Genomic DNA, 26252 nt, shown 5'->3' with positions numbered 1-26252 from the left:
CTACCAGGCACTGCAGGGCTGTCCTGGGTGCACACCTGCCTCCCCCTGGAGCAGTTTTGGATGAGATTCATGCAATCTCCAGCTCTGTTTTCCCCCCATGCCCAGCTGAGCCCGGGGCTGTCTCTGTCTCCTCTGGCTCTCAGCAGGAGGAGCCTCTTCCCCAGGGACAGGGTGCTCAGGGCTTGTGTCTGCCTGGCTTGGAGAGACAAGCATAAACTGCAGCCTGCAACACTGTAATCCCAAAGCTTCAGACTCTCCCTGTGTGTGCCAAATTCTTTTGGCTGTTAAATAAGGGTAGGAATTTTGAGGGGAACTTGTAGAGTACAACTTCTGTGTTTGCTTTTAGCTTCATGAATAGCAGCAGTGACTTGTTTGGCTGTATACTGGGAAAACTCTGAGCTGCCAGCTTTGACGAGCTGCTGTTTTAAAGGAAAAGTTGTCACTTATGCAACTGTCTGTTTTGTGTTGACTTCAGAATCACTGGTGCCTTGCACAGCCCTGCTGTGTCTGCAGGTCACCCTCCAGTTCCCAGAGGGGCTTGGCAGTGCTGTGCTGTAATTGGGACCCTGGGGATGCTGTGCTGCTCACAGAGCTCCCAAACTGTCCTGCAGAACCTTGGCTGTGGTCCAGAGGAGTGTGAGCCTATTTCAGATAGGGGGAGAATTGAGGCACAGGTCAGGCAACTGGGAAAAGGCTCCAGAAAGGTCCCTGATGTAGTTGTCATGTTGATGTGCTGGTACGTCCCAGGTCTGAGTGGTGGGGAAAGGGAAAGCACCTAGGAGATGGGAAACTATTACTGCTGAGTGAGGAAAGGCTGTTGCCAGCCTCTGTTCAATGTCACAGAAGCCCACATGAAGGGAGAGTGTGGGAAACAAGTCATCATCTCTGCATCTTGCAGGGCTTTGCATTGGTGAGATCACAAAGCTGCTGGTGGTACCTGCAGGAGGAGAGGTGTGGGGAAGGGCCAGTAGAGCACGAGGGCTTAAGGAGGAAAATAAAAGCTGTTAAATCACATCCACACTCTAATAAATGTGGAGGGATAGAATGTAAGAAAATAAAGATAGTGCAGAAGGTAGTCTCACACCTGAGGAGTTGCAGCTGCACTAATCACCAAAGATTAGCAACAGGCCTGCTCTTAATAGGCCACAGCTGTGTCCAATGAGGATGAGTGCTACAAAAGAGTGGGTTAGCTGGGTGAGGAGAGAGTTGGAGTTTGATGTCTGTACTGTGAAGAAGTAGTCAGTACTGCAAGGAGATGCCCCTGAGAAATCACCGAGAAGGTATGGGACTTCTGCAATACAAGGACAACAAACAAATCCTTGCTGATATTTGTGTGACTCCTTTTTCTGTGGCTGGGGTTGGCTGGGTGCTCTGGGGTGTATCCAGGTGGAAGATGTGCTGTGAATCAGTAGCAGCACTGCTGGATCAGGGCACTGTGCTCTGCTGACTCCTTGTTTGTGTTAGTTACAGGACTCTCATCAGGCCCACGTACAAAATGTCCTACAGAACCGTGACCACGCTGGAGTGGAGGTGCTGTCCTGGCTTCACAGGGAGCAACTGTGAGGAGGGTGAGTTATCCAGCAATGCCTCTGTCCTTGTGAGCAGCAAGGATGGACTGGCTGCCTCGAGCTGGGGTTTGTTCTTTAACGTGCTCTATACACCTCCCAAACACAGGAACAAATCACCTGTTCCCTTCACACCCCATTGTTATCTGAATGTCACACACAGCTCGGAAAGGTGGTCTTGGAAAACAGATCTTTCTGAATGCCTGCAAACAGGCCTGAATGGGGAGGGGGGAAGAAATAAAGAAAAGGGAATCAGGGGTGACCTGCTTAAAGATGTGCTCGTGCTTGGCATCCTTGGTGTGTTCAGAAAATGTGCTCTCTCCTTTTTGTGTGTTATCTTCTCCCTGTTCCTGTTGTCGCCATCAGTTGCTGTATCCAATAAAAAGCTGGTTCCTGGATGCTGCTTCTGTAAAGTCTGGACATAAATAATGTGTGCTCCCAGAAATCTTTGAGCCAATACCTTTGGTTCCCTTTCCTACCTGCTCCTTGACTTATTGGTGTAACATTCATGTGTATGTGAACTGTTTTCAAGTGTGTGAAAACAGTTCCCTCCACTCAGAGGAAAAGGGCTCTCTCCAGAGGAGGAGGAAAAAGTATTTTCCTTTTTTTAATCACAACAGGGCATGTTTTACATTTTTCTTCCTAACATTTTCTATTTTAACTGTCTGGGGGTTTGAAACAAGTCCTGCTTCTCCACCAATATCAGGTTTAGGTATTAAGGTATCTGCTGAACCTGACTTGAGAGTTCACAGCTTATGAATGGGAGAAACTGAGCCTGGAGTTTTCTGCTCATTTGCATCAGGTCAACACAGCCTGTCTCTGGTTGCTGAAGGGTCAGTGGGGGTGTCCAACATCTCTGAGTCTGCTGTTTGTGCTGCTTTTCTTTGTGCTGTGATATCTTAATTCCAATCCCACAATTCAGGCACATCTCTGCCGAGGAAGTTGTCTCGTTGCAGTCCCAAAGAGTGATGGCTGCAGACAGCAGCTGGCTCCAGGCTGCTGAGCAGACAATGGCTTCCCAGAAGCTCCAGAAAACCCTTACAAAGTGGCAAAGCTACCCAAAGCTGCAGTCTGCAGGAGAGAGCTTTACATTTTAATATAACGCTAAGAGAAGTGTGTCACAGACATGTTTTATGAAAAATCCTTTCCTTAGGATTTTTCCTCCTGTGAAGCTGAGAAGCCTCAGGAACAAAATTTAAACAATGGCTTTCTGCTGCTGTGGAATGCAACAGGTGCATCTGTGATTGGTCTCATGTGGTTGTTTTTAATTAATGGCCAATCACAGTCAGCTGGCTTGGACTCTGTCTAAGACACAAGCCTTTATTAGTTTCTTTTTCTATTCGTAGTAAGCCTTCTGATTAAATCCTTTCTTTGATTCTTTTAGTATAGTTTTAATTAATATACATATAAAATAGTTTTAATTAATATAATATATATCACAAAATAATCAATCAAGCCTTCTGAAACATGGACTCAGATCCTCATCTCTTCCCTCATCCTCAGACCCCTGTGATCACCGTCACAGAACTGAGCAGAGAGGAGCTGCTTTGTGCAGCTTGAGTTTCCAGCTGTCCCTGCAAGGCAAGGGGAGCTGGGGCTGGTGGCAGAGCTGAGGATGTGCCTGGTGACCTGAGGAGCCCCTGTTCGTGCCTGTAGGTTTGGACAGGTGTGAGTTATTGCGGCTTAGTGGTGCTGCTGGTGCAAAGGAGAGATTCCAGCCCCCCCCCCCCCCCCCCCCTGCAGTGCCAGATCTGTCTCAGCAGAGCTCAGTGGAAATAAAAAGCCAACATGAGCTGGTTTGAGAAAGCCGGCAGCGATCTCGCAGGAGCAACTCTGTACAACGAGGTGACAATTTTATACAGCTACTTTGAAAGGTGGAACTGTTCTTTTGGGCTTGGATATGGTCTGTGGAGTGTGAGAAGAAAGCCAGTAGTAAGCCCTTACTTTCAAGTGTGAGATTCTTTTTACCTTTTTTTCCCTCTCCTTAAAACATCTGGTGCTACTGACAGTCCCATATCCTTGAATGAAAGAGGAAAATAAAAAAGACCCTTTCTAGTGCAGCAGGGTTGGCCCCTTAGTTTTTAGTGTAAATACTGGTGCTAGTGGTCTGCATGGCCCTTCAAGCTGTCAATTTTAAAATGGAAATATTTACTTACTCTTTATGTTAATCCTTAATGTTAGTGTCACTTGGAAATCAAAGTAAAAAAGGCTAAAAATAGTCTGGTTTAGGGTTTTTGGCAACCCAATATGAGGCCTTTTGTACTCTTTCCTTTCTGTGCTCTCCCCTGCTGCAAGATTGGTTCCTCTGAGAGGGTGGGATGCTTATCTGTGTGAGTTCTTCCTGGAAACAGCAGACAAAAGGAAACAGAAAACTAAACTGAAGCAAAACAAAAACAGTGCAGTGCTGAAGCCACAGTGAGTTAGCAGGGCAGAACCTCAAAATGCTTTCATCTTTCTTTGGTAGTTAGATTCCTCCTCAATACTTCATTTCACTTGCATGTGCAGCTGGTGCTTTAGAAGTTGATGTGAGGTAGGTATGACTGGAGGCAGCCTGGACCTGCATTATTTTTAATTTGCTTTCTTGCTGTGCTGCAAATCCTCCCATTCTCTGATAGCCTCTGCTGCCACTGGCAGCTGCAGTGGCTCTGAGCTTCCATGCAACATCTCCTGGTTCCAGAGACTGAAGGGAAACTCTTCCTTTCCCAATGGGCCTTGGGACAGTCAGGGTGTGTTTCCTTCAGGGGGATGGATTAAGCCAGCAGAGAACGGACTGATGAAGCACCAGAACAGTTCTGGGAGCTGTGTGTCCATGGGCATGGATGAAGGTGGTCTCTGCATCCTAATGATATAAATCTGTCTATAAAATCTATTAATTCATTCTTTAACCCCCAGTGAGCAGAGTTAGTATTTGCTCCTTTTTTGTGCTGTTCTGGAGCAGTGTCTTTTGGGGGAACCACTGCAGCACAGATTATTTTTACTAGCTGTCCTTATATCAAACCTTCCTTGCCCTTTTAAAATTTATTTATTTTAGCATTTTATGAAGGAAGACAGGATAGGGTGAACCAAGGCAAGAAGTGAAAGAATTTGAAGCCATTCAGAGGCTGCAGCTATTTCTGATACCATAACTTGTGATCTCCCAAATGGCAGGTCAGCTTTTCTTTTGCAAAAGCAGCAGCTCACTGTGGGTGTCTAGCCCCAAAATATGACAGACTCCTGATGAGACTGGTTTGCTGGAAATGCCTTCAGTGGGAAAACCTCCCTCTGCTAGAGCAAGGTGCTAAATGTAATTAAATCACTGAAGTGTCTCCATCCTCAGTTGTAAGGTAAACTTACTATCCTGGTAAGTTTAGCTTGAGACAGTCACCACTGCAGCGTCACCAGCTGACAGGCACCTACATTAACACTGAAAGCTGAACAATTTTGGATTTAAATTATCCTGGGAATCTAATTCCTGCATTGGAGCTGATAAAAAGCAGCATTGTCTGGAGGAAGCCCAGCTCTAGAGGTGGATGGAGATTTTGCTCTCCCATTGATTTACTGAGGTAGATTTCCAACCTGTTTCCTTTTTCAAGCTGACACTGCCTGGGGCTTTCTCCCCTTCCTTTTCTTGCTTTCCACTCAGTCCAAGGTGTGTCAGTATTTGAAAGATCTCCAGTTCCTTTACTGGTTTTGTACAACTGTGACCTGCCCATTGAGTTGATAGTCAAAACCCACCAGTTGTACCAGGCCTTCCCAAAGGGTCTCTTTCAACTTCCTTGAATGGAGAAAAAGACTTGATGCAAACCAGTCTGGTGAATATAACTGTCACTAGATACTAACTTTTATTTTCCAGTTTCAGGGGGTTTTTGTTTTGTTTAAAGTGGAGCCCAAGCCCAGGACAGGAAATGAATGCACTGAGCCACCCAGTCTGCTGACTGCTGATATAAAGAACATATGGATGAGGGCAGTGCAGGGGTGAAGTGCTTTAGCCCTTGCAATCATGCATCAAGCTGATTGATTTGAATCCAAGATGATGCTGACATTTCAACTCAGCCTTTTTTTCTATATGGCTGAAAGTTCAAAGGCAAATGCAACCTCTTGGGAGAGGAAAAGTGTCCCCAGCAAGTTCAGGGGCTCAGCATTGCCCTGGAGCTCTCCAGCCAGGCAAGGTCTTATTTTACTTTACAAATATAGCATAGCTTTCTTCCTTGTTTGTTTGTACTGCTTGAGTTTGGGACAGTAGCCAGTATCCTATTTACCCCAGAAGCACATTGATGGTGGACAGCTTAGCTGTTTGGGCAAGAAACAGCTCCCAGAGCAACCTCAGCACCTCTGAAGTGATGCTCTTGTGATTCCAATCTTACTCTTTTTTTTTTTTTTTTTTTTTTTTTTTTTTTTTTTTTTTTTTTTTTAACTAAGAATGCAAGTAAGATAGGAAATTTGAGCAGCCTTGTTCAAGTAATGGCTTAACTAGAGAACTTCCTTTTAGATTTTTTAAAAATGTCTCCCTTTCCTCATATCAGTTCTTGGAATATCCTGATTTCCTTCTAATAACTATTATTTGCATCTTTCTTGTCATCCTGATATTTTTAAAACCTCTTAAGATTCCCATGTGTTTACAGTTTTCAAAGCAGCATAAGAAACTGAGGACTTTCCTCTTGATAAGATAGAGTGCAAAAACAGTTTTCATTTTTACTGCTGGTTTACCAAATTTCTTGGTCCCAAGAGGAGAAATGCAGAACAACACTGCCAGAAAAATCTTAAATGAGTAAATGCAATTATGAGACAAAATTTTATGAGACTGGGAGAAAGGACATCAAAACAAGAGACCTGAAAGTTTGAAAGCTCATGGGAGTGCTCTGAAGAAAAGAGAATTCCAAGTGGTGTTAATGGGACCTCACTTCTCCATCCTTGTCCTTCTTCCCCATGAACCATTAAAACACAGAACTGTCCATGATGTGAAAATGCAACACAGAGATGATAAAGTAACATTTCTGTAGTATCACACCAGTTCTCTCCAGGAGTTGAGCTTGTGTGTTCTCCTTTCCTCAAGTTCCTCAGTTCCTTCCTCGGCAGAGTTTTTTTGAGCTTTTTAATCTTCCCTTAGAAACTGAGAAAGTGTAAGAGAAAGCAGTGGGAGTCAGAGCCATTGCAGTGCCTGTTCCTGCTGAATCCTGGTTCAGTGATGCAGCTGAGTCCAGCCCCTGCCATAAAACAAAATCTTCCATGTGAATACTGAAATTCCCCCCAAGGTGGTTTTTTCAGTGCCCTCTGACAGGCTGGGCAGTTCTGTGCTGTGGACATTACAGAATGTGGTTCCCTCACTTCCAGTTTGGATCTAACAGGGATATAGTTTTCTCCTAGAGACTGGTTCAGTAATTCCTTTAGGGAAATGTGGCTTAGCTCCTCATTTGAGACCTTTGAAACCAAGTACAACTTTTGATTGCACGCAGAAAATATTTTTTCTGAAAATATCTTTTCATGCCAAAGTTTGTTAGTTAGATACAGTAAGTGAATTATGTGAATACATCTTATAGACTATTAAGTGGGATGTGAATTAAATAGTTTTTAAAGTATGAGGTAAAGTGTGGTAACTGTCTCTGTAAATCTACCTTCAAAAATATTTTATGCAAAAATAACAAAACATGTGAATGTTTTGATATTTTTGCATAAAATATTATGTTTCCATGATGGAGTTGCTGACACATGGAAGTGGCTTCCTGAGCACTGATGTTTGTGATGTAGGTCCCAGGTGTTGGACAGTGCCTTCCCCAGTATTTTCTTCCATAGCAAACATCTCCTGCTGCTCCTGTGTTCCACCTCCAGCTTGTGCTTCTGGTGGCCTCTTCAATACAAGATCCACCAGAAGCTGCCCAAACCACCCTGCAATGTGTCATCCACCTTCTGTCTGCTCCCATCACCATGCTGACCACTCGGCAGCCTCTGGCTTCAGGCATAGATTGTGTCACCCCTGATCAAACTGATCACATTTTCTGAGGAGTTCCTGGAGCATATGGTCACTGTTGGAAGTATCCACAGCCTGCTGAGAGCATTTCTGGCATCAGCACTCTGTGACTACTTGAACAATTTCTAAATGTTCATCTTCCTTTTGAATACATAGATTAAAAAAAAAAAAAAATCCCCGTTAGATTTCCAAATATTTTGACACTGCATTCCAGCATCTGAGTAGTTTCATTTCTTTGGACATTTCTAATCTGAACAGGGAGAATTTTATTGAGCACCTAATGTCAAAATATCTGAAGTGCTAAATATCTGCAGATGTTATCTTAACATAAGTGGGAAAGCTGTATTCTGTATCATTACACTATCCCAAATTTTTTAGCTCCCATCAAATTACTGTGGTATGTAGAGAATCTTTTGTGTTTTTATAAGCTCTTGGCTTTCCCAAACACATGGGATGCTTTCTGCTGTGTATGTCTTAACCCACAAGTGAAGGAACCACCTGTTTATAGTGAATGACTTTCCTTTATGAATTTGCTTTATTTCTAATCAGGACTGAGCATAATCTTCCCCTGGGTAGGGCTGGCCAGGGCTTGGAGCAATCTGGGCTGGTGGAAAGTGTCCCTGCCCATGGCAGGGGTGGAATGAGATGAACCTCAAGGTCCCTTCCTACCCAAACCATTCTGTGCTTGTTTCAGACTTGTATAAGCTCAGAGACATCTCTAGTGGTAGATTAGCTATATATTGAAAGTTTTGCACCCAAGGGAGCTCCTGAATTACTTTAGAATAGAATTTGGGAGGTGTGGGTTCTGAAAAGCCTATCCAACCTCTTGACATTTTCTTTCCTAATCTTTACTGCCTCCTTCAACCCTGAGCTTTTCACAAGCTACTTTCTCATGCAGCTGTTCCTTCAGAGCTCTTGTTTTCCCCCAAATTATCACTTGTTTCCCATTCATCCTCACAATGATGAAATTTTATTTGCTTGAGGCTGTTAGAAGGGAGTTGGTTTTTTTCCCCTCTGTGAGTCTCTCATTGTTAGAGCCTTTGGAAGCTGCTGACAGTGTAGTGTCCTCTGGAAAAAGGGGCATGTGACATGTTATGCTGTGAATCCTGCAAATGCAGTTAGTACCAAAGTCAGGAAAAACATTCTCCCAAAAAACTCCACCCTGTCTCTCTTTTCCACAGCCATTCCCATGGAGGTGGTGGGGAAAGGGTGGAGCTGTGTTTATACCAGAAGTTGGTGCTGTTTGGAGAGAACACTCCTATTTGCATAGGGAAGAGCTAAATGAGAGGAGTAGTTTCTAATTGGTGGCTACTGATCAGTTTGATGCTTTTCAAGTAAATTAATGGAAGAAGAATTAAACCCACCTGCTGATGCTGTTTCCAAGTTTCCTGCTGCTGCACTGACTTGTTTTTTTATCAGGAATAGGAAATGAGGCTTAGGCCTTTGATATGAAATTCCACAGTTGAAAGAGGTGGCAATGAGAAATCTATCTTTCACACACTTTGCAAGGCTATTACCCACTTAACCAGCTGGTTTGTGTTTAATTTTTGAGCACTTACGAAATTACAGCTCCCTCCCCATCACTTTTCAAGGGCTTAGTTATGAAATGTGTGGATTTAATGTTGCTGTCAAACAGTGCTGAATGGGATGGTTCCTTGAGAAAGAACTTAGTGAATTTCTTGCAAGAGAATACTTGAGTGGCCTGATTTGCAGAGTTCCACTTCTTTTTAGTGCAGTAATTTATTTACTTGTAGTTATCTTTTGATATCTGACTCTAGAAGCAGGGGGGACTTGTGCAGATGTGAACATTGGGGAGGATAAGGGAAAGATGAAGGACAAAGTTCCAGGTTTTCAGGACTTTCACCCCTAGGTGTGACTCTGTGTTCAGAATCCTGCTGCCTCTTATTTCTGTCTTGTCAAATAGTGGGGGAGAGACAAGAACATAATTTACACCACACAAATTCTAAGAGACCTGTGCAGAAGTGACCAAATAATGAGTTGTCACTTTGTGTGATGGAGAAATATCTTGTACTCCTGAGATTTAAAGACATGAGGATAAAGGAAGACCCTGAAGATGGGAGACTTCATCACCAGCTTTCCACAGAGAGCAGATACAGGACAAGGTACTCTTGCAAAAAGTTTTTAATAAGTTTAAGCTGAGCTGTTTACAGTGCAGGCTTCTTGCATGTGTGAGTGGCAAGATGTGTCTGAGGGGGTGTGAGATGAAGGGGAGAGGTTGAAGGAGGCCACAGAGTACATGGAGTGGTGCAGTGGTAGCAAGCTGAACTGGAGCCAAGATTTGGGGGTGAAGCAATTTATAATACCTATTTATATTATATTTTATATAATATATATTTTATATATTATACCTATTATATTTAAATATATTTAAATGATATACATAATAAATATATTTATATAATATAATAATAAATATATAATATATAAAATATAAATATATTTTATATATTATACCTATTATATTTAGGGGCTTTTGCCTTTCCCCCCCTTTTTTAAATGCAGGTTTTTCATAAAACAAGTTAATGTGATTGGTACAGTAACACTTGTGTTTTCTGTGGTAACTAATTCCAATTGTGGGCTGTTCAAAAACATCATCACAAGGAGGGTTTATGCAAGAACAGGATGTGAGCAGGATAAGCCTCATCCACACAAACTTTCTTCAGGAAGAAGATATTTACTAGGTGTCTAAATCGCCATTACAACTACCCTGGGATGCTTTGCCATGTGGAAAAGATTGCAAGGAACTGGGATCCGGGTGTGGTGGGATAGAATGTAAGAAAATGAAGGCAGTGCAGAAGGTAATCTCACACCTGAGGAGTTGCAACTGCACTAATTATCAAAGACTAGGGACAGATCTGCTCTTAACAGGCCACAGCTGTGTCCAATAAGAAGATGAGGGCTACAAAAGAGTGGGTTTGCTGAGTGAGGAGAGAGTTGGGGTTTGTTGGCTGTGCTGTGGAGAAGGAGTCAGCGCTGCAAGAAGCTGCCCATGAGAAATCACCAAGAAGGTATGGGACTTTTGCAATAAGATGATAACATCCAGGTAGAATTGGGATTGCAAGCCCAGGATTAGGAACAAAGGTGGATTTTCCAGAGAAGTTTGAGGTTGGTTTCATGTTTTGTAGACTTCAAGGTGAAAGGAAGAAGTAAGTATTGAATTCCCATATTGCTGAATCCCAGACTTTATTCTCACTCTGTTCCTTGTTGTCAAATGGGGAACGAAAAGTGTTCCTCCAAATACTAATTTCTGGTGGAATTTAATTTCAATTTAACATGAAGGGCTAGACAAAAGCATGTTCCATGCATTTCAATGTTGTCTTCTCTATGTGAACCCCTTAAAGGGATAAAGATACCAAAGTTAGTACAGCTTCATTTGGCAAGCTACAGAAATGTGCAACTGCAAACCACACAGCTCACTCTGTGCTGCCATTAGTGAGGGCTCAGCCTGTGCCTGTTTGGGCAGAGGTGGAAAATGGAGTTGTCCCAGGGACTGTGCTCAGCCCAGCATGGCTTGCTATTCCATTTCCAAGTTACTGCAGGAATGGAGAGCCCTCCCTAATCAGATCTGTGTGTGTTGGAGGCTGGGCAATACTGGGGGTATGTGGTAGACTAGGATTAAAATGCTGTTAAATCTTGATTGAGTTGTAGAGCTGGGAAAGAATCCATGAAGTGAGATTCAATCAAGGATAGCTACAGAAGCAGGAATAATTAAATGCACAGATTTAAATAAGAGATTCTGAAGGTAGTGGGGTCCCAGGGGTGGGAATGGAGTTTGTGGAAGATGTCAGAATGAAGTGTTGCTCTGAAGTCAGGAGAAGAAATGCCATGTTGGAGTTTGAGGCTACAGGTTCTCTGACCAGGTGTAACATTTACTTCTAAATAATCCATGACACTGCCTGACACACAACAAGTAGAACTTTCATGGACTGTGGTACCTGCATGTGTTTGTGTTGGTTGTTCTCAGAGAGGTCAAATTTCAGCATTGATTGGAACTTCAGACTTTTAACTGCTAAACCCATGTGAAAGCAAAGCCAGTCCTAATTGTGCTGTACATCTGAGCCCCAGGACCTTCAATACTGTAAAACAATGTGCTGCATCTGTGAAGGAAAGTGTTTGGCTCAGAAAGGAATGTGCCTTTCATGGTAAATGATGTGGAGTATGTTGTACAGTTAAATAATTAGGCTGCTTAACTTTGGAGGAGTCAGTAGGTGTGTGTTATCCACAGCTGAAAATAGCATCAGCACAAACAAGCTGTTCTAAACATGCCATGACTGCTGGTCATTTAGTCTAACTCATGGTTTTCAGAAACTGGACAAGAAGTAGGTATAGATGACATGATGTCATCTAATGATGACATGCACATGATTACAGAAAGTCTAGGAACTGATTAAATATTTCCTATGAATGTATCACTGCAAGATATCCTGATTGTCACTGCAATATTGTCAAGAAATCTTTTTGGATGATTCTTTAGCAACTTTACCATTCCTAGGTAAATGAAGGCTGGGTAAAACTTACTGGAGAAATGAGCTTTGCTTTTATGTCCCATCATATTTCAAACAATATTTAATAAAACTCTTCACCAAAATACAAGTGAAGCATCACCATTTAACCAAGTTGTACTAGGTCCCTCAACCACCAAAGCAAGAAAAGATGTTGAGGAATGTCTCTGTGCAAATCCCCTATCATGAAGCTCATTAAGGACTGATAAACCTTATTCTGGACTCTAACATATGCTTCTTGTTCGGGCTCCTGATTTGTGTCTCCTTGGATAGTGCATCCAAATCCACAAGTAACATGCAAGTTTGCATTTCATTTTGAGCCCAGCAGGCATACAGCAGTGAGGTTACGAGACCTTTCCAAGTGAGCCTGGAGGGACTTGTTGGCTAGAGTTTGGATCTCTGGCAAGCAGCTCCCTCCAGCTCTGCTCTGCAATAAACTCCGGGTTCAGTCCCCGGCCTCGCGCAGATACCGAGCTATGTTGCGTGTCTCTGGGTAATCAGTCACTGGGAAGGCACAGATGTTTCAGGATGCACAGCAATGGGTGCAGCGTAAAAGAGAGGCAACAGCAGGGTCATGCTACAGATGCAGCCACATCTCACATGTGTTCCTTCCTGACAGGAGAATTCTTGTAGCATTTGCGGTTTTCTGGTTGCTGATCCCATCAAATGAGGGCTCAAATGTTGATAAAGCTCAGGCCTCTTATTGCTGCTCCCTTAGCCGTGCAGTGCCAGGTATGGCTGATGCCTTCCTTGCAGGCATGTTCAAGAGAAGGGCATTAAAGTAATGGAGAGGGGTGCACAATTACCCTAGGCAATGGCTGAAATTAATTTGGGCAGCGATTCCAATAAAGTCAGAAGCATTAAAGAAATCTGAGGCTAGAAGATGTCCTAGCCTTCACCTGGTTGTTGAGATAAGAAATGAAAATCTGTGTTTTTCTCTTCTTTTCCTGTAAATGAAATACACTCAAGCCTAAAAGAGAAGAAGCCAGACCAAGTCAGGATTCAGTTTGATGTTTCATTTGCACATAATTACTTCTGTAGCAGTAATGCTGAAGAAGTTTTGGCTTGTATCCACTGTGGGAAGTGCAGGGTCTGTGTTCATTGCTAGGTGGTCTTTCATTCTAAAAACCTTGAGGGACACCCCAAGGCAGATGGGCTTTAATTAGACTCTGTCCTGCTTGCCAGTGACTGTCAAATGTGTCTCCCCAGATCAAGCACTAGAGCTTTCTGCTGAAGGTGTCAGGTCTTGCTCTGGAAAGAGAGTTTCCTGCAGCATGAGCTGTAGAAAGTGCTGTGGTACCCCTGAGACACCGAGAGAAACTGTGCAGTATCTTGGTTAATTAGTTCTTCAGCGGCCAATTTGGATGGAGATACAAACCTGTTGCTGTTGTCAGCCAGTGTTTAAGCCTCAATGGCAGAGGCCTGTGCTAAGGAACAAAGATTCTCGTTTTCTCTTTACTGGTGTGGAGACTTGTTAAACCCAAGTGGCTCAGAGTACTTGTGTAGGGAAGGCTCTGCTGTGTTGCTGCAGGGCTCTGCACTGTAAAAAGTTACAGCCCATTCAAGGAGGGAGACAAGCTACTCCTAAACTTGGCTTTTTGATCTTCTCTAGTTTAGCCTCAAGTGATTAAGCAAACAGTGTCTTTTCAAGCATTGTCCAGTTGTGTGATCTGCTAAACACATCTCCCGGTGTGATCTGCCAGAGATGCCTTGAACACTGTCCTTGTGCTGTGCACTCACTGGTCCTTGTGGGAACATAAATAAGCAGTTATTTCTATTGCATCTGGTCTGTCTGGGTGGGATGCAGAGGATGGATGTTGGTTTATGTTTAACCTAAACTTGAAGATTCTTGCTTTTGTCTTAATATTAGCACTTACAGCAAGGCACAGCTCTTTATTAGCCACCCAGGAAAACATCCTTGCAAAAGTTCTTTCTCCTTGGAATGAACTCCTTCATCTGCAGTCTGATGTGTCTGCACAAAGGGGTCATTCTTGCTCTGCCTTTATTTTAGGAAAGTAGAATGTCTACCAGCAGTGGTAGTTGGGATACCAACCATAAAACTGTAAGCTCCTTACAGAGCAGTGTAACCCTCACACCCTTCATGGGGGACGTGAATGAGCATTCACATGGCTCCATTAATGCCTAGTGGGCACTTTGTTTTCTTTTACACTTAGTACTGATCTCTTCTACCTGAACAAATGTGAATGTTGTACACACTAGAATAGAAATCTTCACCCTGGAGTCTCTGTTCTGCTACAGGTTCAGCTGTTAAGCTTTGGTCTTTGCTGATTGATGCAGAAGAGAGCAAAAGTAAATCTGATGCCTCAAACAAATTTGAAATGGTCAGGAATAAGAGAGGATGGTTTTCCTGAAATATATCAAAAGCTGATTATTTATCAGTTCTTTCTCTTTGAAATTGAGATGACCCCAGAGTAAATGGGTATCCTTTTTCCTGTCCACATTGTTTTTTACCTTATTTATATCTCAAATAAGCAGAAACTCTGATCTTCACCTAGCTTTTTATGGCAGCTTGTAGAAGAGTAAATGTGAATATGCTGTGACAGCAAACCCTGAATCAACCCTTGGTCACTGCAAGCTGGAACAATTTGAAAACCTGTGTAACCTTTTGACCAAACCTGGGCTGATGTTCAACATCTTTAACAAGAACTGAAGCCAGAACAGCTCTGATGACTTCAGACTTTCATTATGAGCCAGCTGTAGGCTCTAATGTACACCCAGGTTGGGACAGAGGATGTAGTGGGTCAGCTGCACCATTTGGGCAGGAATGTGCTTCCTCCCAAGGGATCCATTGAGAAATGATGTTCTCAAGGCTGCTTTTTGCTTTGGCGCTGAAAAGCACTGGGCACTTCTCCTTTTCACCACTGCTCCTGGGCACCAGCCATGTTGGGGCAGTCCTTGCCAGCTTCTGTCATGGTTTTCCTTTGCTCCCCAGCTCTCCCCATGACCTTGAACAGTGAGCAGCTCCCTGGGAATCATCTGTAGCTCTGCACAAACCCTGCACTACAACAGTGGGCCAGATTTGCTGGTCCAGGTGTGCAGCTGATTTGAAATGTGTGTTAATTCCCTTGTTCTGGCAAAAATCCCCGAGCAGGTTGATGTCCCATCCATGTGGATTGGAGCAGGCAGGGTTGAGCTAGCTCTGGATCTGCATTAACCAGCTGAACAGAGGCTAACTTCAGTTTGGGTGCAATAAGCAGCCTCTGCTGGTGCACTAGTAGGGGCTCTCTCCCTTTTGCTGTTAGCTGAAATGGATCCCAGTTTCTGAGAGGGTGTTGGAGGAGCTAAGAAGCAATTATCAAGATTTCTCTGATTACTATAGATGACAGATCTGGTCCAACAGAGAGTTGGACCACTGATGTTTATATAATGAGACTCTGTTGAACCTGTACAGAAAGGGAAGGTGGTTTTATTTCAAAACACATCAATATTTTCATTCTACCCACTCACATTCTTGTAACTGTGAGCGTTTGTGTGGTCTGGGTTGGATCACTTGTGGGACATGGACAAAAAGGGACAGTGATTGTCATATCCTCTGTCTTTTGAGTCTTTCCAGGCTGTTGCAGGAAGCTGGATTTTGGAGAGTCTTTCTTGCCTTCTAGATGTCAGCAATAGTTATGATGTTACCTTTTGAATTAGGAGTTTACTTCACAGTCAGTAACTACAACTTAGGGCTTCTGCCTGTTGTCTTTGACCTTTTTTTGGCTGCTGTCTGTCTGCCCACTGAGATAACAGGAAGGAGCACAGTGTGTGTAACCTTCATGTGTGTTTCCTTCTCAGCAATGTTAATGCTTCTGTCAAAAAAACCCAGTTGGGCTTGGGCTAGGTCTTTGTTGTAGATCCCTTCCAACAGGGACTGCTCTAGAAAACAACTTCCCTGTGTGGGACATCACTGTGCCTTTTGACATTCATGTTGTGGGTTGAGTTCCGCCCAATGCACCTGCAGATCCAGGTTTCTCTTTGGGATCCTGGAGTTGCTTTGGATTCACAGAATTCACAGCCTCACTGGGTTGGAAGAGACCTTAAAGATCATCGAGTCCAACCCAGCCCCAACACCTCAACTAAACCCTGGCACCCAGTGCCACTGTTTTAAACACACCCAGGGATGGGGACTCCACCGCCTCCCTGGGCAGAACGTTCCACAACTTTATCACTCTTTCCATGAAAAACTTTTTCCTAATATCCAATCTAAATTTACCTTGGCACATCTGAAGACTGTGTCCTCTGGTTGTGTCAGTGCTGCCTGATGGAGACCAACCCCACCTGGCTACAGCCACCTTTCAGGGAGTTGTAGAGAGAACAGCATGGGTGCTTCTCTGGGTTTGCTGCCATAAAGACAGTTTTGATGTGCCCTGAAGCATCTTCCTGAGTGCTCTGCTCCTGGGGTATCCAGCTTGCCCGTGCAAACAGACAAACCCCAAATCCCCTAAACAGCATTTAGTGTTCAAATTGCACAGCTTTCTCCCTCAATCCAATGGCTAAATTCCACTTCATTGATGCAATAGGATGCTTCAGGCCATATTCTGCAGGGCAGTGATTGCAGCTCCTCCTGTGATTAAAGTCACTTGGCCAGCAGCCCTTATCACAGCAGGGTTCATTCCTCCAGTAAGGGAGGCGGGTGCATGTTAAGCACACTGGGGTTCCAGATTTCATAGCCTTGGGATTTCTGCCTCAGTAGTGAGAATACACTGGGATTTGTTGTGATCCCACCTGAGCCCCACAGGACATTTGGATAATGGGCATACAGCAGGATCTGGGTGCCTGTAGCCATCAATCTCCACAGGCACAGGAGATGTTTTTATTGCCCTTGCTTATCTGGCTGTCCCTCACTCTTTTAATATGAACCATACCAAACAAAGCTAACTGAGGATGGAAGATTATCTGTGGTATTTGTCACTTGTAGGAAGGGGAGTTGGTTCAGTGTTGGCTTTTAGCATTTGCTAGGCCTTGTCTCCTTGACAGAAAACAACAGACTAAAGCCATTACCAAGAACAGCTGCTTAGAAGGGGCTTGGAATATTTTTTCCGCCTTTGCTGACCTGAACCACAGCAATTATAAGTTCTGGTTATTGTAAACTTACCACAGAACACAAGGCATACCTTAAAATGATGTCATGTCTAGACATACAATTCAGGTATAAATTATGGAGAGAAAGTAGCTTGTTCAGTGGTTAAACTGTAAAAATTTAACAAGATATTTCTGTGTCTCTAGCCTTCACTCTTGCATACGTATTTCTTTACCTCTTACCAGGAGAATTCTGTGACTGCCTCTTAATTTTTTGCATTGGGAGATGGAATTTCCTCCCTGTTCTCCATTTCATTTCCTATTTCTGCCTCGCTGGGTCTCAAGGGAAGCTGTGTAGCCATCTACTCAGAGTCCAGAGCTGGAGAAGAAGACTCTTGGGTCCAGTCATGACTCAGGCAAGGTCACACAAGGGGTGATGTACGGCAAACTTTCCAAAATTTGGCTTGCTATTTTGGGTAGCTTTGTTTTATTGGGTAGTAGAGGAAAGAGAACTCTGCTGTAGTGCCCAGGTGCCTGATTTTCCAGATACTCAGAATTTGGAGTCTTGGCAACATCCCAGTGAGGCTGCGTGGGCCTTACATTTCAGGGGAAGTTGGACCCCATTTACAGCAGCCTCCTCCCTGTGGTTGTGTGAGCTGGATTTCTGTCTGGAGTCACTGCTGCAGCCCTCAGGGGGATGGTGGGCACAGCTGATGGGCAGTCTCACCTGGGGGCTTGAGTGCTGCAGGATCAGAGGAGGAGTGGCTGTCACAGGTGCTGGGGAGCAGCATGTGCACATCAGTGAGCAGCATGTGCAAATCAGTGTCCTGGCCACCACCAGGGACTTGGGAGAACTCCACTGCTGTATCATGGGGAGGGTTGCCCTGCTGACAGGGCCTGGCTGCTCTGACTTGTGTCAAATGCAGCTCCCCACACTTGGCCCGGGCTGAATTTCCCCGTGAGATGGGAATGGTTGGCTTAGCACCTGGTGTGATCTGTACCTGCAGGTAGCTGCAGTGAAAGCTTTGGAGGTGGAGGAGGCCTGTTGGGTTACAAAGCTGTGCAGGGCTATTCTCCATAGTGTATTCTGTTGTGCTTTTCCTGGCCTAATTACACAATCCTCAAATGAAGGAATTTGGCAAGAGCATTCTTCCGTTTTTACTGGTGCTTGGTCTCAAGTTCTCTTAGTAAGCTTTTTCTCAGTCATCTCCATTAGAACAAACTGCCATCTAGAATTTCTCTGTGTAGAAGCCTCTTGTGGATTTTGCTGCCAAGTCCAAATACGATACCTCTTACCTGAGAAGAACCTTGCTGTCCCCAGACATCTGGTTTGCCATCTGTGTGTCCTCTTGAGAGCAAGGATCTGACTCTTGTCCTACCTGGGCATCTCATGGTCTTTTTAAACCCATAATCACATCAGTTTGTTTCCTGGAAGCTGTCTATGCTGCAGGTCTCTTGAGACAACTATTAATGCTCAGCAAGCAGAGATGGCAATTGATTCTAGAGAAGTTGTTCTGCTCTTGTTGCCATGGGGACAGTTTTGGAATACACTGAAGAACAGTTTCACTCTATTTTCAGCTTATGCAGCAATGTTCTCAATTCCAAAGGGGCACATGTTTCTGCAGTCTCATGAACTTGAAGCATCCACACTGGCAACTGGTGTGGAAGACTTTTCTTTGGTTTCCATTAACTTAGGGAGAGAAGCCCTAAGCCTTGGTTCACTCTCAACACACGTTTTTTGGTGGAACAGCAATCAGGTCAACTGTCCCTGTGCCATGGATGCCAGATCTGCTCTGGAACTGTGGCTTTCTTGTCCAGACAAGTATTTGTACAAAGGTCCCCAGGTCCTTTTTGCTGTCCTGCTTTTCAGGATCACAGTGAGACCTGTTTTCATTGGATGCATTTGTATCCATTGTTTCTCCTGGCCTCTTTGTCCCCTGCCAGCCAGGAATGACCTTTTTCCTGCATTGTTTCCCTGTGTTTGCCCTCTGCTTTTCTGCTGCCTGCAGGGCAGTGTGTGGAAGGTGGACATTGTGCATCTTGCCAGGTGTCCTCTGAGGGATTAATGCTCTGTGCAGGGGGCACAAACCTTAAGTTATTTATGAAGGCCCCACAAATTGCTATAACATCTTCAGAGATCCACAAATAAAGTGATTGTTGAAGCAAGGCCACAGAGTAGATGCTGCCACTGGAATACTTTGTTGTTTTAAGAGCACTGAAGAAATTAAAACTCCCACTGCACCCTTCCAATGTCTTGCACAAGCTGAGGTGGCCTTAGGGCCCCTTTTCAGCTTTTGATTGAGTGATTGTTTTTGTACATGGATGTCTTTTTTTTTTTTTTTTCTTTAATGGCTATTAAACATAGGAGAGTGTTATTACAGCTCTAAGTGCTGTCAGCCAAAGTTTGTCCTCACTTCTGCTTCTAGGATATCCACTTGCAGTTGTCCCAGTTTTCCCTATTCATGGCTTTTAAGAGGTTCTTTTTCTTTCATGAGACTCTTGATCAGCTCAAGTACAAACAGATGGAAAGCAGCAGAGATCCAGCTCCATAGCAGCACCCAGGCCAGGGCCTTAACTCATCTGAAGTGTTTGGTGCTCAGGGACAGGGCTGGAGCCAGGAATTGCATAACCTGGGGCAGGATGCTGTAGGTTCCTCCATGTGCTGTCCTTCACTATTCTCCCATCTTTACCTCTCCTTCACCTCCCCTTTCACCCTGTCTTTCCAAGGCTCTTGTTTGCCCAGATGGAGCTGACTTCCCTTCCTGGAATACTGAGGTGTCCCTCTCCTGGCCAAGTCCAAGCACAGGAAGCTCCAGGCTCAGCTGGCACCTGTCCCCTCCCTGGGCACAAGGGGACAGGGAGTGATGGCTGATGGTCCACGGGAGCTGAAAGTCATGGAGAAACAATTGGTGTTTCATGGAAGAGTTGTCTTGGCATCCTCTCTGTTTTATGGTGTTTAGGAAGTGCTCTGCAAGGGAAGAACAGTTTATTCGGATAAAGGATTGTGGTCCTGCTGCTGAGAATGCCAACTTCTGCTGTTCCTTTCCTCAAATACCCACAAAACAGAAGCCCTGGTTAGCACAGAAATTGTCACCAATGGGCCATCTTGCCTTGGGGTGTGTGTGTGTGTGGTTTTGAGCCCCTGGTCACTGCATTACCTCGCTTGTAAGGAGGTTTGGCCATGTCCTGACTTTGTGCCAGCAAAGGGAATTCTCCACTGGACCACTGTGTGTGTTTCTCCTGTGGAATGATCACCATGTAACTTTGCCAGGGTCAATGGGAGCCATCTTTCAAACAAATGTCATATGCAAGTTTGCAAATCCTATTGTCCCAGGAAAAATTAACTTTCTCCAAAGTGTTGAAGTGTTGCAGGAAGCAAAGCTTCAGACTGCACTGGAATATTGAACTATGTGGAAGTTGGAGAATTTTCCCACTTCTGCTCCATGTGGAGTAACTTAACTTTTTCAGCACCTTAGGGGCATTGACATACATCCAGAGAAGGGAAAGGAGCAGAAATGCAAGAAATGAAAATGTGAACCAGAACTGCTTAGGCAGAGACCATGGCCTGGATATAATACTCCCTTTTGCTTCAGATTTTATAGGATTTTTATGGGGAAGGGAAGAGATATGATCTCTGGGAAGAACACACCTATTCTGCAGCTTTCTACTCAGAGATGGCCCTTAGCAAGTGTGTGTGGACAGATAAACTCTTAATATGAAGCAGAGCTTCTTCAAGTTCTTAACAACATCTCTCTAAGTATCACCACTAGGAACTCTGCAGGGAGAGGTTTTGTTTAATTTCAATAGAAATTTTAAGTTTTCAGTAAATTTTAATGAAAATTTTAACTTGTAGGAAGTTAAAGTTTGCTTCACAGCTTTTCATACATTGTAGTTGGGTCAGTGCTGTTGGGATCTGAACAGGCCTGTTGGAAGTGAAGCAGTGGATGGAATATAGTGTGAAACCTGCTGAGATGCTGATTCTGAATAGATGTTGTGTTGTTTAACACAAAATAACAATTTCCTTTTATATAAGTTCTAAATATACATAGAAAAAAATGTGTGTGCATCTGTGGATGTACTGAAAAGAAGCATCTTTGCTCACAGATTTCCATGTTTTCCTCTGGCTGATAATCCACTCTGGCATTTTGTGCCATGTAATTGCAGGGCTCTCAGTCCATCCATTTTCCAAGTAGTGCTCTTGGCCGCACCAACAAGGCAGGTTGTGAACATTGTGAGGACAGACTCCATCACATTTTTCTATAATCTCAGCTAGTTCCTGAAGTGGAGCTTTGAGTGACTGGTGACAGATCTGCTCTACGTTTGGAAGCAATTGCAAATTATTTCAGAGAAAATCTTTTTCACAGAGCAAGCCTCTGCTGGCTGGGGAGGAAGGATCAGATATATTCACCTAGGCTTTCTCATCTAGCCAGCTTCACATTCCTTTCCCTCCTCCTCCTAGGCTTCTGTTTCTTTTGTTTCCCCCCAAGACCCATTGTTCTTGTTCTCTTCCCATGGTTAAGGCACAGCTGGAGCCAGGAACAGCCAGAGAGCAGTTTTGGGGTGCTGGGCTGAGGTGGGCTCCCCATTCCCAGCCCCAGCTGCTCCACTGTGCCCAGTCCTTGGTGGCTCCCAGCAGCTCCCACCAGTGCCATCATCCACAACTTCTGCTGCCTCCACAGGGTCAGGTGTCCCAAACTCCTCTGCCTGTACTCTACAAGGCCCCTTCTTCTGCACTGCTAATGGGGAATAATCACATCAGTGAAGCTTTGCATGTGGGAAAAGCAATTGTTCCTCATCTCCCTGGCATAAGACACCCCAAACCTGGGATGCTGTGGACAGAAATTTGTTCTGAGAGCAGCACTGCCTGGGGAAACCTCTCTGCAACTGGTACTAAACTGGATTTCACTCCTGTGCGGGGAGGGTTGGTACAGGATTGTCCCCACCTTGCTGTGGGTTTTCAGAATAGCAAAGCTGCTGTCCTGTGCTTGGCTCCTCAGGCTGAGGAAGGTGAGGGAGCTGTCCCAGCTCTCAGACTGGGACAGGGTGCGGAGGCTCTGCCTCTCACCCCTCTGCAGCTGCTCCTCGTGCAAAGGAACCAGAGGGTGAATCCAGCAGGAGCTTCTCTCCTGTTCCTCAGCCACCTGGGGAAGGGATCTCCTGTGCCTGCTTTCTGCAGCTGCCTTCCCTGGAGGGCTCTCCTGATGGAAGTGCAGGAGGGCTCTTGGCTTGTGAGAAGGAAAATGATACTTTGGAAATTACCAAGCTCAAGGATTTAACTCTTTAGCCTCTGGAGTTCCCAAGCATGGACTGCTTCAATGTGCCCAGTTAGCCCCTGCTTCCCAAGTGTTCTGCAACTGAGCTGGGCCTTCTGGGATGTGCAAGGCAGCCCATTTTCTTCCCTGCATCCACAGAATCCCAGCTGTGCAGGTGAGAAATCATCAGGGAACAACCCAGCAAGAAAAGAAGGTGAGAGCAAGTGCCTGAACTCTGAAAAGCAAAACTCTGGGAGTGGCTCACCTCTCTCCCCACCTTTCCTAAAGCTCAGCAGCACTCATGGAGCTGGAATAGGGGCTGCATTTATCAAATTCCTGTCTGCAACAGCAATGCAGTTGTTTTAGATTAGTGTACAAATAGACATTAGTGTAATACATCTGTTGTTAATCCACATCTTGGTAGAAAAGAGATGCCAACACATCATTTATTAGCCACATCGATCCTATAATGTCCTTTCTTTTGTCTTTTGAGTATGTAATGGGTTCCAGGATGTCTTTTATTTCATTGTATACCACATTTCCTCTTGTCTAACATAGCAGGACATAATGTGTTCCAGGATATAATTTATGCCATTTTGGAACTGGACACCACACAATGTATCCTGAACTTTTCTGAAAACCTTCAGTGTGTTGTGCTCTGCTCACAGGTCTTTGCACAATTGATGGGTAGAAAGAGCTGGAAAACTAGTAGGAAGGAAAGCAATTTATTCTTAGTCCAAGGAGAGCTGAAGGACCATGAGGAGCTCTGGATGCTGGCATGGCAGGCTATAACTCTTACACCCTTGATTTGTATAGAAAAGTGGAAAGAGAAGTGGTAAGACCCTGATAGTTTCAGTGGGATTCCACCTTGAAAAGGAACCAGTGAAGGGGAAACTATTTATCTCCTTTTTTTGGTGAGAATTGAGAGCTGCTGCTTATCTGACTGTATCAAAACTGGGTGCCAACCATAGGTGAAAAAATGAAAATCATTCACTGTCTTTTTCCCTGTTTGGTGGTGTTAATGGGGTTTGAGAAGCAGATGACATTTACAGGTGATGAGGGAAGCTGGGACACAAGACCTGCTGAAAGTTGGGGAGTTTGGGTAATTTTCTTGTGGAATGATCATCTGGGGAGGAATTGGCAGTGGCCGTTTGCCTGATAGCTTCTGCAGGAGTCTGTTCCTTTTGCTTGTCTTTGTCATGAACTGAAATCCCACCCAGAATGATGGAATCCCAGTCCTGCATCTCCTCCCCAGTGCAATATCCCAGTGTCAGCTTTGGCCTGTGCCAGATGTTCACTTTGTGGTGGAGTTGGACACTTGAGCAAGAGACTGGTCCAGGGGGACAGCACAGGATTTCAAATCAGCTCCTGCACAGAGGCAGGATCACCATGAGCAGAACCTTTGAGTTTTAGGTCAGACCAACAGCTGTTGTCAACTTGTGGAAAGGTTTTTAAAGATAAAATATTTTGGCATGATAAAATAGATTCCTTTTTTGTTGTTGTTTATTTGTCTTTGTTTTGTTTGTTTGTTTTGTTGCTTTCTTTCTTTCATCCAAAGATCTCACAGCAGACAATTTGTCTCGCACTGTCCCAGTTTCCTTGCTGTGGACCCCATTCTGTCTGAGTGTGTCGGGCTTGTGATGCCTCACTCCTGAGGCTGGAAGGTAACAATGGCCCTGTTAACTGCAGCCCTGAGTTCTTGCTCCATCAGAGCTTTTTCTTTATTTTGTGCTGCTTTTAAGCCCAGGGATAGCACAGGGAGTCTGGGGAAGGGTTGCTGGGGTAACAGAGACGTAAGACCAGAGGGAATCATGTTAATAAAATAAATTGCTGACTCTGAGCAGTCTGATAACTCAGACGGGTGAGTTCTCAGGCTTGACATCATGTTTTTGTCCTTTCCTCCCTCCTGCCCTGCCTCTCACTTGCAGGCACTGTCATTCACAGGCCTGCAGCTCAGCTAAATCCAATACAGTGTCATGCCATTAGCACACAGGTCTCCTGTGCCAGGATCTCATTTCCAAGTCTCCAGAGAACCAAATGTTCAAACTTTTAAAAGGGCAAACTGTTGTAGAAATAGGAAACTCTTATTCCTCTCCACACAGCTCAGCACCATTCCTGTGCAAGGGGAGATAGAATATGAAATAACAAACAGCACAGACACCAGTCAAGTGATTAATTCTCCTGCCAAGGCATAAGAATACCAGAGGATGAGAAGGAGTGGAGAAGGTGGAGTTATTTATGTTGTGAATAACAGCTGTAGGTCTGTATTGTGCTATAAACACAGAATGGAGTCTCATACTGAAAGCTCTTCCTGTCTGCACTGTCTGCTTTAGTTAAAAGATCACAAATGAGGGCAGTTGTGAAATTGTGTGTTTGCATATGAATGGACTCCAGATCTCAGTGTCACAGGCATGAACACAGCTAAATTTTCTGTGTGATTCAGAACTTTTTACTGCTATTGAGATATCTTCTGGTTGCATCAGAGCAGATAAACCTTTCAGAGCCCAGCCCAACTAGAAAATTGTGGTGCTTGAAAAGAACCTTAAGGAAGGATAGTTTTTTCTGTTAACTGTCTGATGTATGGTCCTTTATACTTTCCTTGATGCCAGCCCTTCTCAAAAACTTCTTCCTGGCACTTCTTATTGGCATTATTTTTGGTACCTGAGGCAGGGAGTTGCTGTTGAGGGCCTAGATGGCACTTTGTGCTACCACCATGAATTTAAGAGCTCCTTAGGAGGAATGGTGTGTGCCTGTGCACAGAGCAGGAATTAACAGCACACTTAGGTGCTGTGCAGGTTGGGACACTGAGGGAAAACTCCAGTGACTTTCCCATGGTTAACTAACAGTGCTCTCTAGAAGATGTTGGTGCTTCTCATCTGTGTGTCTCAATCCAGTTTGCATTTTCTCTCCCTGGAACAGAAATGATAAATATTTGAGTGATAGAATCTGCCTGGATCATGTAAAATTCTGCCCCTGTCCTTTTTCTCCTAGACCAAGCCCACTTTGTGTAGCACTGCTGAGGGTCTGGTGAAAACCTCCTGCCTGGCCCCCAGCATGGCCTGGTGGAAGATGTAGTGCCCCAAACACTTGATCTCTGAGCAAACTGGCTTTCCTGGGGTCCAGGTAAAACTGGCTTGGGGTTCTCATCCAGTCCTTGGTCCTTTAGACACATTATCTCAGTTGGTTAGAGCATGGTGCCTATATCACTGAGGCTGTGGCTTAAATCCCTGTATGGGCCATTTGCTTAAGAGCTGAACTTAATGATCCTGGTGTCCTTAGTCCCTTGATGATCCTTAGTCCCTTCCAACTAAGAATATTCTATTTTGTACACTCTGGTTTAGTGGCTTAGAATGGCCAAGGGAGCCACTCCTAGGCCGTGTGTGCTCCTGTCTGGGCCCTGCAGCCAGAAGGTTGCAATTATTTCCTTGTTCTTCCAGCCTTCATTATGCTGCTCCTCATGCCTTCATATGGTAAAGGACACTGCAGTTCTAACAAGCTTGGCTGAAATAATCATTCCTTTTTGGCAAATACTTCCTCTGACTTGAAGCTGTGCAGTGAGACCAAGGAATCATCTTTATCTTTTGCAGTGGGGTGGGGATGCTGCTCTCTCAGCCCTGTTCCTGCTGATGCAGGTGTCCATTCCTGTGGGAAAGGGAAGGAAATACTTCAATTTTGGCTGTTGAGCTAAAATTGAAGTGTCTGCAGCTCGCAAGCCCCAGGAATGTGCTGTTGCCATGGTGCTGCAGGCTGGGCAGTGCCATGTGCTGGTGCCACGACTCCCCTGACTGCTGGGGGGGTGGGTTAACAATCCTGTGCCCAATTAAGCACAACAAGCACCAGCCCATAGAGCTGTACAGGAAAATGCAGTGAGGGAATGGGATGGCTCTGTGGGAACTGTAGGAAAAGCAACACTGAAGACACTTAAAATACCTTGGAGGTGGTCGGT

General features: G+C 44.5%; 1 protein-coding gene across 7 annotated transcripts in view; it reads left to right on the top strand.

Annotated features, from left to right (window-relative positions):
* The window catches only part of COL26A1 (collagen type XXVI alpha 1 chain), a 169658-nt gene that overhangs the window by 31719 nt on the left and 111687 nt on the right, over positions 1–26252 (top strand). For 5 of the 7 annotated variants that reach the window (XM_074556869.1, XM_074556865.1, XM_074556867.1 and 2 more), the window contains exon 3: positions 1465–1568. In XM_074556869.1, coding sequence (XP_074412970.1) covers positions 1465–1568 — 104 coding nt within the window. The remainder of the gene's footprint in view (positions 1–1464; positions 1569–26252) is intronic. The other 2 variants (XM_074556866.1, XM_074556870.1) reach the window with 1 other exon arrangement.

This window comes from Zonotrichia albicollis, chromosome 22 (genome assembly GCF_047830755.1).
Source record: "Zonotrichia albicollis isolate bZonAlb1 chromosome 22, bZonAlb1.hap1, whole genome shotgun sequence".
NCBI classification, from domain to species: Eukaryota; Metazoa; Chordata; class Aves; order Passeriformes; family Passerellidae; genus Zonotrichia; species Zonotrichia albicollis.
Note: the sequence above shows the minus strand (reverse complement) of the source record. Positions and strands in the feature narration are given on the sequence as shown.